Source organism: Oncorhynchus mykiss, chromosome 27 (assembly GCF_013265735.2).
Source record: "Oncorhynchus mykiss isolate Arlee chromosome 27, USDA_OmykA_1.1, whole genome shotgun sequence".
In the NCBI taxonomy this organism is placed as follows: Eukaryota; Metazoa; Chordata; class Actinopteri; order Salmoniformes; family Salmonidae; genus Oncorhynchus; species Oncorhynchus mykiss.
The window spans coordinates 479,878-496,591 of NC_048591.1; the positions used below are offsets into that span (position 1 = coordinate 479,878).

General features: G+C 42.0%; 1 protein-coding gene across 6 annotated transcripts; it reads right to left on the reverse strand.

The window, feature by feature from the left end:
• Window positions 1–7,344: 7,344 nt before the first annotated feature.
• Window positions 7,345–15,959, reverse strand: LOC110507295 (eukaryotic translation initiation factor 4H). 6 transcript variants are annotated; one of them, XM_021587183.2, is made up of 8 exons: window positions 15,803–15,958; window positions 13,442–13,623; window positions 13,284–13,348; window positions 12,381–12,477; window positions 11,443–11,502; window positions 10,731–10,886; window positions 10,180–10,295; window positions 7,345–9,144 (listed from the first exon to the last, which is right to left on the reverse strand). In XM_021587183.2, exons 1-8 carry the CDS (start codon window positions 15,865–15,867, stop codon window positions 9,118–9,120), a joined length of 768 nt encoding a protein of 255 aa, XP_021442858.1. In that variant the 5' UTR covers window positions 15,868–15,958; the 3' UTR covers window positions 7,345–9,117. The 6 variants fall into 6 exon arrangements, with proteins under 6 accessions (XP_021442858.1, XP_021442857.1, XP_036820648.1 ...); XM_021587182.2 differs by having other exon boundaries at window positions 13,442–13,629; XM_036964753.1 differs by lacking the exon at window positions 15,803–15,958 and adding an exon at window positions 15,560–15,703.
• Window positions 15,960–16,714: the final 755 nt, after the last annotated feature.

The following is a 16,714-nucleotide window of genomic DNA, read 5'->3' on the forward strand; positions in this document are numbered from 1 at the left end:
AACAGCTCCCCTGGGCAGAATACGCCCACAACTCGCTTCCTTCGTCTGCGACCGGGCTATCTCCTTTTCAGAGTAGCCTCGGGTACCAGCCTCCGCTGTTCTCATCTCAGTTCGCCGAGTCCAGCGTCCCCTCCGCTCAGGCTTTTGTCCAACGTTGCGAGCGCACCTGGAAGAGGGTCAGGTCTGCACTTTGCCGTTATAGGGCGCAGACTGTGAGGGCTGCTAATAAGCGTAGAACTAAGAGTCCTAGATATTGTCGCGGTCAGAGAGTTTGGCTCTCCACTCAGAACCTTCCCCTTAAGACCGCTTCTCGCAAGTTGACCCCGCGGTTCATTGGTCCGTTCCGTATTTCTCAAATCATTAATCCTGTCGCAGTTCGACTTCTTCTTCCGCGATATCTTCGTCGCGTCCACCCGGTCTTCCATGTCTCCTGTATCAAGCCCGTTCTTCGCGCCCCCGCTCGTCTTCCCCCCCCCCCCCCCATCCTTGTCGAGGGCGCACCCATCTACAGGGTCCGTAGGATTTTGGACATGCGTCCTCGGGGCCGTGGTCATCAGTACCTAGTAGATTGGGAGGGGTACGGTCCTGAGGAGAGGAGTTGGGTTCCCTCTCGGGACGTGCTGGACCGTGCGCTGATCGAGGATTTCCTCCGTTGCCGCCAGGTTTCCTCCTCGAGTGCGCCAGGAGGCGCTCGGTGAGTGGGGGGGTACTGTCATGTATTGTCATGTTGTGTCTTGTTTCTGTCCTTTCCCTTCACCCTGTCTCCCTCTGCTGGTCGTTATTAGGTTACCTTTTCTCCCCCTCTTTCCCCCAGCTGTTCCTTGTCTCCTCCTAACTACCTCGTCACCCCTTTTCCCACCTGTTCCCTTTTTCCCTCTGATTAGTCCTCTATATCTCTCTCTGTTTTTGTTTCTGTCTTTGTCGGATTCTCGTTTGTGTTTCTCATGCCTGAACCAGACTATCGTCGTGTTTGCTGCAACCTTGTCCTGTCCTGTCGGAATCTGCCAGTTCATCTAACCTTGTCCTGTCCTGTCGGAATCTGCCTGTCCATCTGAGCCTACATGTGTTTCGTCATTAAAGAAACTCTGTTTTGTTAATTCGCTTTTGGGTCCTCATTCACGCACCTGACAGATAGCAGACCCACTGTCATCTCTCAGTCATCTCCAAGCCTGCGAAGAGGTCGAGGCCCAGGAGTTTGGCACTGTGCTTTGCAACGTAAAATGTGAATGGCGGTAGATGCTTGGCACCGTAGTACACTGGGATATGTAGGGTGCCTGCAATGTCTATCTTGGAGCTACAGTACCCACACAGGGCAGTGGAGAGCTGTTGGAGTGGTAGGTTACTGAAAAACTTGTAGTAAGTGGCAAGGTTGAGCAATATCCAGTAGCAAAGGCAAACCCACCTCGCTCAGCAGTGCATGTCTTGAATGACACATGGTTGGTGGAGACAGTTCGGATTTCTGTGTGTTCATATTGAGAGCGAGTGGAGAATATGAGCCTGTTCTGAGTGGAGCTAGTACCTGGGGCAGAACAACACACTTTTGCAATGATGGTATTTTGAACAGTTCTTGCATATCTTTCCATGGGCTGGGCAGTTTGGTAATCCGTCTGGCCCAGTAGCCTTGTGAATGTTGACCTGTTTAAAGGTCTTACTCACGTCGGCTACGGAGAGCGTGATCACACAGTCGTCCAGAACAGCTGATGCTCTCATTGCATGCCTCAGTGTTGCTTGCATCGAAGCAAGCGTAGAAGTGATTTAGCTCGTCTGGTAGGCTCGTGTCACTGGGCAGCTTGGCTGTGCTGCCTTTCGTAGTCTGTAGTAGTTTGCAGGCCCTGCCACATTCGACGGACGTCGGAGTCGGTGTAGTATGATTCAATCTTAGTTCTGTATTGGCACTTTCCCTGTTTGATGGTTCGTCGGAGGGTATAGTAGGATTTCTTATAAGCTTCCGGGTTTGAGTGCCGCACCTTAAAAGCGGCAGCTCTACCCTTTTGTCATGTATTGTCATATTATGTCTTGTTCCTGTTCTTTCTCTTCACTCCGTCTCCCTCTGCTGGTCGTATTAGGTTACCTTCTCTTCCTCTCCTTCTCCCAGCTGCTCCTCATCTTCTCTAACTACCTCGTTCACCCTTTTCCCACCTGTTCCCTTTTTTCCCTCTGATTAGGTCTCTATTTCTCTCTCTGTTCCTGCTTCTGTCTTTGTCAGATTCTCGTTTGAGTTTCTCATGCCAGAACCAAACTATCGTCTCGTTTGCTTCATTCCTGTCCTGTCGGAATCTGCCTGTTCATCTGAGGCTACGTGTGATCAGGTACCTCTGTCCTCTACAACCCAGCTATTCTCCTCTGCTGCTAGAAGGGGAACTCTTCTGTGATATTCAGAAGGACTTTATTTTTCATTTGTCGCCCTCTCTGAGGTTGTTTATTTTGCCATCATATACATTTGAAGAGGATCTATGTCTTACCTGTGTTTTGACATTAAAGGACTCTGTTTTTGTTAAACCGCTTTTGGGTCCTCACTCACGTGCATAACACCTTTAGCTCAGTGCAAATGTTGCCTCTAATCCATGGCTTCTGGTTGGGGTATGTACGTACAGTCACTGTGGGGACGATGTCCTCAATGCACTTATTGATAAAGCCAGTGACTGATGTGGTGTACTCCTCAATGCCATTGGAAGAATCCCAGGACATATTCCAGTCTGTGCTAGCAAAACAGTCCTGTAGTTTAGCATCTGCTTCATCTGACCATTTTGTTTATAGACCGAGTCACTGGTGCTTCCTGCTTTAATTTTTGCTTGTAAGCAGGAATCAGGAGGATAGAATTATGGTCAGATTTGCCAAATGGAGGGTGAGGGAGAGCTTTGTGCTCATCTCTGTGTAAAGGTGATCTATACTTTTTCCCCCCCTGGTTGTGCATTTGTGCTGATAGAAATTAGGTAAAACTGATTTCCCTGCATTAAAATCCCCGGCCACTAGGAGCACCGCCTCTGGGTGAGCGGTTTCCTGTTTGCTTATTTCCTTATACAGCTGATACAGCAGCTATACAGACTGAGTGTGGTCTTACGGATTCCGTCAACAATCATTCGTCATTGACTGAAACCCTCTGGAATAGACAAACACATGCATTTTATAGGCCTATCATGAAAGCCACTGCTATTTAACATAGAACAGATCAGTAACTCAAATATTTTACATATTGGTGTGTAAAAGAAATGGGGACAGAATGAATTAAGTAAAGTAAATTATTTTTCAGTCAGATAAAGTGAATATACGTTTGGGTGAGCTGATGCCTAGTTGAGGGCAGTGCACTGGTGATTCCACAAAGTCCAGACACTGAGAAGAAGAGTGTTGGTTTGGGCCCTTGCTCACCAGTTACAGAGATTAGTGTCTAACAGCATTAGCAGTCTACTGGTACCTGTATTATGACACCATCAGAAATAGTAGAAAAACATTTAAACATTTAACTTACCCACAAACGATGGCACTACAGAACCTATTCTTTCATTGTTGCTGAAAAAGCTAAAGCAAATCTGGTTTTGTTTGTAATTATTGATTTATTTTATTAATTTCACCTTTATTTAACCAGGTAGGCAAGTTGTGAACCAGTTCTCATTTACAATTGCGACCTGGCCAAGATATAGCAAAGCAGTTCGACACATACAACAACAGAGTTACACATGGAGTAAAATAAACATACAGTCAATAATACAGTAGAAAAATAAGTCTATATACAATGTGAGCAAATGAGGTGAGATAAGGGAGGTAAAGGCAACAAAAAAAGGTCATGGTGGCGAAGTAAATACAATATAGCAAGTAAAACTCTGGAATGGTAGATTTGCAGTGGAAGAATGTGCAAGGTAGAGATAGAAATATAGGGGTGCAGATGAGCTAAATAAATAAATACAGTAGGGGGAGAGGTAGTTGTTTGGGCTAAATTATAGATGGGCTATGTACAGGTGCAGTAATCTGTGAGCTGCTCTGCCAGCTGGTGCTATAAACTAGTGAGAGAGATAAGTGTTTCCAGTTTCAGAGATTTTTGTGTTAAACAAATCAAAATAGATTTTATTTAGTAGCCACCCTTTGCCTTGATGACACCTTTGCACACTCTTGGCATTCACTCAACTAGCTTAACATGGAATGCTATTCCAACAGTCTTGAAGGAGTTCCTTCAAGTCTGCTGAGCACTTGTTGGCTGCTTTTCCTTCACTCTGCCGTCCAACTCATCCCAAACCATCTAAATTGGGTTGAGGTCGGGTGATTGTGGAGGCCATGTCATGTGATCATGTCATCAGCACTCCATCACTCTCCTTCTTGGTCAATTAGCCCTTACACAGCCTGGACGTGTGTTGGGTCATTGTCCTTTTTAAAATCAAATGATGAAGAATACTGTGGTAGTCATGCTGGTAAAGTGTGCCTTGAATTCTAAATAAATCATTGACAGTATCACCAGCAAGGCACCCCCACACCATCACACCTCCTACTCCATTCTTCACAGTGGGAACCACACATGCGGAGATCATCCATTCACCTACTCTGCTTCTCACAAGACACAGCGGTTGGAACCAAAAATCGCAAATTTGGACTCAACAGATTTGCACCGGTCTAATGTCCATTGCTCGTGTTTCTTGGCCCAAGCAAGTTTCTTCTTCTAAGGGGTCTTTTGGTAGTGGTTTCTTTGCAGCAATTCAACCATGAAGGCCTGATTCACGCATTCTCCTCTGAGCAGTTGATGTTGATGTCTTTTACTTGAACTCTGTGAATCTTTTAATTGGGCTGCAATCTGAGGTGCAGATATTCTAATGAACTCATCCTCTGCAGCAGCGGTAACTCTGGGTTTTCCTTTCCTGTGGCGGTCCTCATGTGAGACAATTTCATCATAGCACTTGATTGTTTTTGTGACTGCACTTGAAGAAACTTTCAGTTCTTGAAATGTTCCAGATTTACTGACCTTCGTGTCTTAAAGTAATGATGGACTGTCGTTTCTCTTTGCTTATTTGAGCTGTTCTTGCCATAATATGGACTTCGTCATTTACCAAATAGGGCCATTTTCTGTATACCACCCCTACCTTGTCACAACTGACTGGCTCAAACACATTAAGAAGGAAAGAAATTCCACAAATGAACTTTTAACAAGGCACACCTGTTAATTGAAATGCATCCTCATGAAGCTGGTTGAGAGAATGCCAAGAGTGTGCAAAGCTGTCATCAAGGCAAAGGGTGGCTACTTTGAAGAATCTCAAATATAAAATATATTGCTTAACACTTTTTTGGATACTACATGATTATCTATGTGTTATTTCATAGTTTTGATGTCTTCACTACTAATGTAGAAAATAGTCAAATGAGTAGATGTGTCCAAACTTTTGACTTGTACTCTATGTTGTGTAGTAAGCTGTTAGTAGCCCATGTGCCTCACCCTAATAATTTGCTCCTTTTTAATTTAGCCTACTGTTCTGACTTGGTGTTGCACATGTAGCCAATAGCATGTTTTAGATAAATGTCATTGAATATTGTCAGTTTTCTTTCTCTGCTTATATACCCCCTTTATTTATTCTATGGTTCTTACTTGGTGTACAGGAAGAATACTGTAAGAACGGCCCATGTTCTGAATTCTGTCGCTGTACATTTCAAAAGTGCTGAACAAATAGTTATATTGACAAATCGAAATTGCGTATTGCCTCTTATCCGATCATCGTCTAGTTATGTCATAGTTTGTACATCTCAATTGTCAGTAGATTTAGCCATATCAGCTATGGTTTTTTAAGGGCAGTAAAAGAGACTGAATGAACTGTTTCGCTGCCAGTTAAGGCTCTGCTGATAACAAGGTAAGGTAAGGTAAGGTGTTGGGACTGCTGTTGGGACAGCTTTATGTAGGCCCTAACAGTTTGTGCACACTTTTTGTCACCGTTATAGTCCAATTAATATGTTATGTAGTGGCTTTTCTGGCATGCATTAAAAAAAGACTGCTCAGTAAATAATTTCTATTGAACGTGCTATATCCAGGAGTATTTACTCTAGGTACAGGAAACCGTGCACCAAAACCTTTGGGTTAAAATAAAGTTATGTGGTCAGATAGTCTTGCTTACCTCCGTTTCCACTGGCTGGATCTGGGTCCAACTCTGTATCCATGCCTGGCTGACCAAAGTGACTGAGCCAAAGAAGCAGAACACTTCCTCTTTCACATTGAACTCCACGCTACATCTGCGGTCCACTACAGAGCAGTCTCTCTCAGATACTTCATCAACTGTATGTGTACCTGCCTAGTTTGATTACCAAAGGACCTGCAAATTGATCACTGCACCTGCAGGCTATAAAACTCCCTGCACTTTTATTCAAACACACTGTTGTGGGGTTTACCTAGAGTTTGCGATGCATCCCTATACATCTCATTGGAAGTGTGGAGTCTGCCTTTTATGGCAATTTCAATTCCAGGCTGTTCACCATAGCCGATGACAACCGGTTTGCATTCAGCAGGACACAAAACGTTGTGCCACATTCAGATGGAAATACAGCATGTAGAACAAACATCTTTCTTGGATATGTAAAATAAGTGTCAGACCTATTCATGACATTCGTATCAGCACCCTTCCACGTTTGCCTATTTGTGGCCCTGGTATTGTGCATACAAATGTGAGTGTTCACATGGGGTAGGCCTATATTCACCATAGGCTTATTGAAAGGGTTGAAACTAGCAGAACATAAAGACTTCTCATGCGGAATATAAATCTGTCAAACATTTCCATCTAGCCCGGTCCCAGATTTGTTTGTGCTCCATTGCAAACTCCATTGCTGTATATTTTGTCATGACAATGAGTTAACATGACAGCACATACTGGCACTCAGGCTAATTTCCATCTGCAAAACTGAAATATTTGATGCTAAATATCCATTAGGGATGCATCTTTCAGAACATTGTAGACAGGAATAAATAAAATACAGCAAGACAAGTTTATTTCATACTACCTCAACTCTACTGCATCCTTCCAGATATTCATTGGCTCCTCTTTCAGAAAGCCATTCAGTCAAAGGTTTGACAGAACATATCAATTCTTAACATTACAATCTCAGTAAGGTCCACACAGACAGACATCGCCAAGAACACAATGACAATATGCATGACAAGCCATGTAAGTTATTGGACAAAGAGTCAGCAAGCAATGAAATGTGTTGTACTTGACACACCAAAACGTGTTTAGTGAAGATTTGACAAAATGTGGTCAACACAGTGGCCTAATACTTTGACCTTTTTCAAGATTGTTTCCCAAAGGACTAAATGTGAAATTGTTTTTCATGCTAGATTTGACATTTGATACGGGTACTTCCTTCAGATAAAACAAATACCCAACCTTTTCATGTAAGCAGTGAGACAGTTCAATTGTTTTATTAAAAGATTGTTCAAAATACCAAACCCTGTTTTTTTTCCAGCTGTATCGACTCTGCAAAACAAATGGCCAATTTAAAACATATTGGGTTATTCAAAATAAAGCAAACGTTCTTGCTCGGGGGCGTATTCATTACACCGATTGTTGCAATACGTTTTAAACAGAAGCAAATAAAAACAGGGTGGGACCTACCTGAAATTTGTCCAATAGAAACAATTGTTTCTCAGTTTGCTTCTTAAACCGTTCATAATGAATACACCCCTGTTCTCAAAGTTCAACGAACCATAAATTCAGAACAAAGATTCTGTCTGGCATTCAGACACACACTGAAAAGGATCCGGTCCCTGCACCTCGAGCATAACAGGCCTCCAAACGGTATTCTACATATACTCTGCATTATGTTGTAATCATGTGGGGAAAGCATTGAGGATGAGGAATTAGGTTCTCTGCATGCATGCAATACATTGTTTCTAATGTGGGCAGAAAGACACTTGCGAACATAGAAAGAATTTGTAGGGAATACTCAACAATAACTTAAATGGACATGTATGCATGTTCCATACAGAGTTAACTTTTTCAAAACCCCTGCCCTGCTCCATTAAATTAAAAAGTTTTTCTTCTATGTTCACATTGCTTTGTGTTCTCAGAGAACTACTTAATTGCCTTTACTTATTCACCCATCCCATTCAAACACATTAAGAATTAATGTAAGATGATACATTTTATTGCCATAAACAGTGTAGGAAAAAAGAAAAAACAGATCTTTCTATAATACAGTAAGAACAAGGTATCACTTACTAAAATGTCATAACCAGTAAAATGCAAATAAAAATGGTAGCAACACATTCTCAAAAGCATCCTCCCACACAATCTACTGGTAGGCAGACTAGATTTAGCCAGTCTCCATGGGACAAATGAGAGCAATTGATTTTTTTTCAGTTTCCTGTTAAAGTAGTACATTTTGCAGTGTCTAAGTGATCAATTTTTTTGATAAAATGCATATAACTAATAAGATGTGGAAGTCAAAAGTTGCCAGACATCGAGACCGTTGCAATAACCCATGTTTCTGATTTAATCTAGTGTGCACTTCAGCCGCTCATTTAAAACACTTTCGGCATCGCTCCATTATGCAGGAAGCCATTTTGCCTGGATTTAACAGACTAAGATCAAAAATCTTTCAAAATCAGGTTCCAGAAATACACATTGAGAGACAACAATAAGGATTCAGTTCTCTTGGCAATGTTATCATTTAATATTTAAGACAGTGGAAATTTGAAGCTGAAATGATAATCATTTCACAAATAGAGCAGAAATTTAGGAGGAAAAGATATAAAAGACACCAAAGGAACAGCCTTTTGACAGCTGTATGTCTAAAACTGCAAATCATTTGGTGAACACAAAGGATGCCTTGGGAAAGGTAAGAGAAAATGACACATCAAAGTCCTTACCCAAAGGCAACAGAACCAAACTGAAGCCCCTGTCCCGAGTTCCTTTTGATGTGTGTGGGGTACGGGTCAGGTTGACATAGGCCTGGCCCCTGCCCCTCACAGCAGCCTTGGGTCCAACTGCTTTTTTTACCAATTAGATGAAGGCCTGCTTTGTGTTAGCAAGCAGAAAGAGGAACCCAGCGCCTGACTCCCCAGCGAGCTCTTTGGGAGAAGTCTTTGAAAGATTTTTGGTAAACAAAGCCAGTAGATCCAGAGTAGACTTCCAGAATAATGCAGCCACGTGGATATATCTATTCCTTATCTGCCTCTTTTTCAAGCTTTGAGAATGGGAAACAAAAAAACAAAAAAAAACATTATGGTTAGACAGGTTCAATTCCAGTGGAAATGTTAAATGACTTAATAGTTGAAACAAAATAGTTTTAACTTCTACACTACAATTGGATAGTTAAGCAGATACAATGACCTTAACAGCTCCACTAATAACAAGTGTTTGTTACTTTCTGCACTGTTCCCAAACTGAACATATGGCTGAACAATGCGTTTTAACATAACGCCAATTTATATTTGGAAGTCAAAGGGGTAAAACTGAAACAAAAGCAGCACATTTCTGACCAAGGTTTCTTGTTTGTGTGTGTGTGTGTGTGTGTGTGGGGGAGGGGAGCAGACAATGAAGGTGTTGTGTAGACCAACAGTGATAACAAAACCTTCTGGACTCCCTACAGAAGCTCAGCCACAACTGCCATGAACCAAACCATCAGCGCAAACCGTTCTATTCTAACAATTCATGTTATATTGATTTTGTAAACAGGGGCAGAATTCTTGTGGGGATCAATGCCTACCCACATGAAAGCATAACAACCACTTCAGAGTTGGAGTCAAGACACACTTCAATTCCAACACAGAGGGTCAAATATCACAGTGAAATACACTACTAAAAATACCGAAAAGTTGGTTACTTTCCAGCTCAATTGTATTCATTCTTTACTGCAATCAACATGTGAATGGACCTTCCCAACAGAACTACAGACAAAGCAGGCACTAGTCACAGAAGCAGAGGTGTACGTAAAAACCATGTTAACAGTTGACATGCATTCACAAGCTGCTCTTTGGGTGTTGGTGTGTTGTGTTATTTTTCCAAGAGTATGTGTGTTCTCATCTTGTTTTTATTCTGTCTCGAATAAGTATTTCACTCAGAGGGTTTTATTCAGTTTGTCATCTCCGATAAAGGATTGCTAACGAAAGACGTTAACGTATCCCGTTGACATTGTTGCATTTTTCTACACCGCCCCCTGCCCTTCCCTCCCGGGCTCTGAGGCCTGGTCAATCTCTTAAGGTTTGTCTTTCAGAATTACCTCCTCTCTCGGCTTGGCTCCGCCAAATATGGCAGAGTTGGGGTTGGCAACTTGGTTTAGCGGAGCAGCCACCGTGCGTGGCTTCAGCTGAAGCCGTGGTCTCTGTGCCCTCTCCTCTGTGGAAAGCAAAGGAAAAAAATGACTAACATGATTAACTGGTCAAGTCAAATGTTATCACATCAAATAGGTGGCCACTGGGTTCAGGGCTTTTTGGGAGATTAAACGAGGGGGTCAATATTGACACCTTCACAAAAGCTGTACTGTAACAAAACAAAGTCATCAAAAATCCCTTTCAATGGATCCATTCTTCCATGACTAAACATTGCCTAGGGTGCTTTTTCTCAAACCTTGATGCCAGAAGTACTGCTTATTTTCAATATTCTCCCCTAAATCAGGGACGAATTCAGGCTTGGGACACCAGTTGAGGAGTCTGTCCAATCAGTGACATCTATCAATCAATTAACCAACCACAAAAAAAAAGAAGAAAACTCCACACTTGGGAGTACCTCTGGTCTAGAGTATTTTATATGTGATAAGAGAGATTGTGACACCGTCAGAGGGTTCTCTGAAGTCATCCGCTCCAGCACGCGGTGGTGGGCCGCCGTCCCTGTAGCGTCCCCCCATGCCTGCTCCTCCACCGCCCCCCCTTCGGTCACCACCGCGGCCACCTCCTCGGCCTCGTCCGAAGTCGTCATCTCCTCTGTAGCCTATAGGAGGAGATAGAGGGAAAATACATTTTAGACCGCCTTGGGCTCATGCAGGAGTGCAATGTTACAGAACGTTCAGATAAAGTTTAGTGTAGAACAGACATGATTAGCTCATAGAATAAAGATAAGGAATCTTGTGAGCTCTAAACACCACATTCCTATCAGTAACATTCTAAACATTGCAGATCTAACTAAATTAAATATCCGTCCTTGCCCAGCACCTGGAACAGCCCTGTAAGGTGACAAATGAGAATGAGGAACCTCCTGTATGAGTGATAACAGAGGGATAACAAACAAAATGCACCAAGGGAAAAAATACCTGTGTAAATCGCAACAAAAAAAAACTGAATTCTTATGGGGGAGGAAATTACATACTGCTTATATCAAACTATTCTGCAGATTCAAGCATCAAAAAATGGGAGCAATTGGTTTGCTTCCTTAGCTTGGTGCTCACTCTACCAACTGCACTGCTTGGCTCTTAAACTGCAGGATTCAAACTGGGCCTGATTTAATGACCGGTTGGGGACTGGCTAAACCAGCGGAATGCTCATCCCACCTCCTTCATAGTCGTCTCTGGAACCTCCTCTGGGACCACCTCCACGAGAGCCCCCTCGGCCTGCAGGGGACAGGGCTCAGTTTTAACAATAGTGGTGAGTGGTGCTTAGGGCTAAGGCAGGGGTGAGGAACCCAAGGGCCTAGTGCTGGTTAGCCAAGGACCTAGGTTAGTAGTACTGCTTCTAGAGACAGCTAGTTGAAGTCTTTAGTTAGGAAATTAAAGGCAGAAAATATTTAGTTTAGCTGCTCAAATTTGTAGGGTTGTAGAGCTAAACAGGTCAAACACTATTACTACAGAAAAGGAAGCAGGAGAGAAAGGTCAGTGAGTAAGTGAGAATGGATACATTATGAAAAGTGCCAGAAATGCTCAAATCCCAATATGTAGTGACATACAAGAATAAGGCCACAGAGGCAACAGTAGTGGTAGTAGTACTAGTGCAATGCACACTTATAAAGACTGATGATTTGATTATTGCGGATTCCATAATCCATTGATCTACAAGCATCTTGTCATGTTTTTATGACCACAAATGTTTGATTCTTCCGTTATTCTTATAAGTGGAATGCACTGTATGCTTAGGAGGTAGCAAACTCAAACAGAACAGCAAAACTTCTGATAATTGACAGATTTTAAGACAGCGTTGGATTTAAGTATGATGGTGAAAGAGGAGTCTCAGGGCAATATTAAAGATGTATAATTATTCAAATCTAGGCCAAGAGTTATTGCTACTTCATATTAATATTTACAGTTAAGTCCATCCACAAATCAACTCATCTTGACTCATTAGAGAATGTAAGAGATCAACACTGAATCAGCTGACATAAGTAATTGACATTTCTTTGTAGTTGTAATAATATACTACCTATTAATAATTAAGAAATATACTAAGCAGTAGGAGGAACAAACACGTTAGCATTCCAGTGAGCGCGAGCAGGTACCTCCCCTGTCGTTCCCCCGGAAGCCGAATCCTCCGGCACCCCTCTCTTGCTTTCGGCCCTCTGCTATGTCAACCCTGAGTGACCGATCTCCAAGGAGCTGGGGAGGGGGAAGGCACAAGTCAGCACTAGGAGGAAATGAAACAACGTGGTCCACTTCTCTGATAATACTTCCAACAATGTTTATGTCCTACAAATATATCACTGTTGGACGCATCACTGTATTTAATTGTCCCTTTTATAAAATGATATTTGTCGTCACTGCGCTAATTTTTAAAGCACCTTGGACAGCAATCTATTTTATGAAAGGTGCACAACAAACTAAGTTGATCATAGTTGGAGACAGTTTTATTTATTTTATGAAAAAACAGCATAATTTATTCCTTTGTCACGATACCCATATCACAATACTCAGATTTTCTATACGAAGCAGACTGAACTGTACGGTCATTTTAAGGTATACTCAGCAATGCATGAATAAAACAGAAGTATCGGGATGATTTGCAAAACAAAAAAAAGGGCAATACCAGAGGATAATCTCCTCCGCGGTTGTCACACAGCCATCACGTTGTATGAAAGTGAAGTGACCTATGCACATGCGCAGATGCTCTGTGTGAATGCTCACAAGCGGAGCCTCTTGCATCAGTTCCACTATGCAATATCTTTGGTTCACATTGCTGCTCATGGCCATGTCATAACGCTGAGGTCTCAGTTTAAGAACTTGTTTAAATGTTAAATAGTTTGTGCTATAGCTTTAAAACATACAGCTGTTAGTTTCCATAATTTCAACTGGAAATTCAGTCATGTGATACTGAATATTGTGACAACACTGAACCACAGTATCCCTTTTACATTTATGAACCAGATACAAATGAGGACCTGAGAAAACTAATTGTGGGTACTCACAGCACCATCATACGTCAAAGCTTCTTTAAGGGATTCCAAGTCATCAAACTCTACATAACAAAAACCTGAAAGGAGAAAATTGGTTACGAAAAAGAAAAACAAAACTGTTGCCGTGGCTTGTGATGTTTGTTACTCTATACAAACGGGTGCTTGCTCACCTTTAAACTTGTCTGTTTCTTTGTCTCGGACTAGTCGAACACTCCTGACATTGAGGTCTTTGAAAATGGCGTCTATGTCTCCTTGTACTGTGTTGAAGGGCAGGTTGCCCACGTAGGCTGTGTATGGGGGCTCTGTGGGTAGATCCTTCTGCTTGCGGGGTCCACCAGGTCCACTGCCACCTCTGGGTCTACCAGAAACAAACACTTCCATGAGAGAACAGACTACAAGAGATAGCCACGCCTCCACGTACAGGACCCTGAGTTTTTCCTGGTCAAGAATTACTAAGGACTACTGCATCAATGGCTGAGAGTCTGAGCTGGAGATTATGGTTGATAATTGGGACATTAACTGAGTCACAGGCAAAATTGTGGCACAGAGGTAGTGCAGTGATACTTTTCAGCTGACTTTAACTGAACCTTCCATAAATGATGTACACTTGGACAGATCCATTAACAATCAAAATACCAAAGATCTACAGCTCAGATACCATAGGAAAATACATGTTGCACATACAATACAGGAAATAGGACAGGGCTGTGTGGAAAAGGGAGAAAGAATTGACAAAGACAAATAATATTTTTCTCAATGAACAGCAGAAGTTCCTGTGCACTGATAACAGCCATTTTGAAAAAAGGTCTACTTGCAATGAATGTTCTATGTAATTGTTTCCCCTACTGAACTTTTTTCCCTATGAATACACTGGATAAGAGCGTCTGCTATAATGATTTAAATGTTTAAAAAAATGTATGCTCCTCATGAGGAGTGGTGGGGCACTGCCAAAACTTCAAGGAACATGTTCCCTTGCTGGCAACAGCACTCCAATCTAACAGGGTTGAGAGAAATGCAGAAGGGGTACTGCATGCCTGCAGCATTCCTCGGGTGTCAAAGCAAACTGAGCGACCAGGCTGAAACAAGATGTACAGCCACCTAGCTATAGGCCCCAACAGGGGAAACGGGATATCAGTTGCATAACTGAATGCATTCAACTGAAAAGGGTCTTCCAAAGAAGAGAGTTTGGGCATATAGATCTTTCCCACAATTAGCAAGGAGAGCAAGTGATTTTTTGTAAAATAACCATGTTGGCTGTTGTGATCTTACATAGCAGTTGATAAGAGTTAAGGTGATCATCTGTAGTTATTTGGCCATGGTGTCAAATTAATTTATGCCAAGTAGCCCAATACATACAACACTAGTTTCGGTATTTCAGGATCAGGGGCGCCAACTCCTTTCCTGTATGAATCAATTAAAGCAGAATATGATTACAACAACTAACGTTAAATGTTATGAGTCACTGACAAGTGTTGGCAGACAGATAAAACCCAGATCTTCATTATGACCATATTTACGTTTATCCTATCCAAGGGATAATATTTTAACTTGATGTAATTTATGCCGGTAGTAACCTAGTATATTTTCAAGGTTTTTCGTTGATTAGGCCACTTTTAATTTCTGGCTAAATGACCTAACTGGATTGAGTTCCAGAACATATTTTAGTATTGCCGCAACATCGTCAGCACTTAACGTTTACAATGTTCTGTATTGAATGCCTGGTGTCAATGCACGAGTTAGCCCACGTTATGTTAGTTAAATGCGTTGCTAATCGTTCAAACCTAGCTAGCTAGCTGACGAGTGCGCGCATCAAACTAGATAGGAATGGATGCAGGGTGCACTGGGCCCAAACTAGACTAGTTAGCAGAGGTAGCTAGCTAGTTCTCCGCATAAATCGTCATGCAATTATCACAAGCTAATCTAGCGAGCGCACTAGCTAGCTAACGTGACCACTAACTATGCATCAAACGACTTGTGCATTGAATAATGATTGCTAACCAACTAGCTAAACATGCTATGTATTCATAACGATTTCGGGGAATGGCGCATGTTGACATCTCGATCTGTTATCACCCGATTTGGCCATTCAACGCAGACCCTGACTTGCTAGTAGTGGCACAACATGTAGCCCATGTGGGCTGCTTTTTAACAAGATGCTGGCGCCAAGTGCCATGCTGGCAGTCTGAGAATTATAAAATGTCTTGCAATCATAACCATGTCATAATATGCATTGTCAAACCGACATAAATAAGTCGCTAACATTCTGTAATGGAAAATCTCACACGCACATCTGGAAGTAGCTAACTATGGTCAATCCACGAGTTTTCCCCGCCCTCAATACCGGCTTCCCATTCATCAAAGCAGCGGTGAGAGGCTAGCCACTGGCACTGTCTGGCCCGTGTTCTGAACCCAGGCCTATCTTTCAGAGGAATTTCGAACAAGCCCCTGCTTAAAAGTGAGGCATCGGTGCGTTTTCTTGCATCACCATACGGTAATACTGACACATTCTATTCGTCCAGGTATTTTCTTACCCTCTGCCTCCACCAAAACTACCGTAAGCCCGATCTCGGTCATCGTAGTTATCGTAATCCGCCATTGCCGAGATTGCTGTCGGAGAAAGCAGTTGGGTGTCGAAAGGTCCTTCAATATAGGGGTAGCTGAATTTTAGTTGTCCTTTCAGTGCCTGAACCATAAAACACTTTTGCACAGTCAGATAGATACTACAAGTTAGCTACCCTCAAATCCCCCAACTAATTTAAAATAACAAGATCCAACCCCAGTGTCATTCGTTTTTATGTATCTGGATATTGGCATTTATCCTGGCTGGGCATACTACTACTGTAAGAAACAGGTGCATATGATGTTAGACAATTTGTACAGAAGTATAGGCCTTTAGCCAACACTATCTCCGTGCTATTATCCAAAGGAATATCATAGTGGCCTACCACCAACCCAGATAGTTACACCATGCCAACATGGTCTCAGAGCATTTCGTATTATTCTTTACCTAAATCTGAAACATTCCTTTAGTGTGATATGTTACGAATTACAATTCGTATTATGTGAAGCGAATATACCAAATGTAAAATATGTTATGAATTTGCGAAACGTATTATACTGTAAGTATCAAACGTAAAAGTGAAAGCTGACAAAGTAAAAATCTGTCGTTCTGCCCCTGAACAAGGCAGTTAACCCACTGTTCCTAGGCCGTCATTGTAAATAAGAAGTTGTTCTTAACTGACTTGCCTAATTAAATAAAAGTTAAATAATGTTTTTTTTATGTATAAATCATTTCAAATTGCTTATATAAAAAAAAAATGTTTATTTTTTATTTTACTTTATTTACGGATAGTCAGGGGCACACTCCAACACTTAGACATCATTAACAAACAAAGCATTTTTGATTAGTGAGTCCGCCAGATCAGAGGTAGTATATCTCCGCT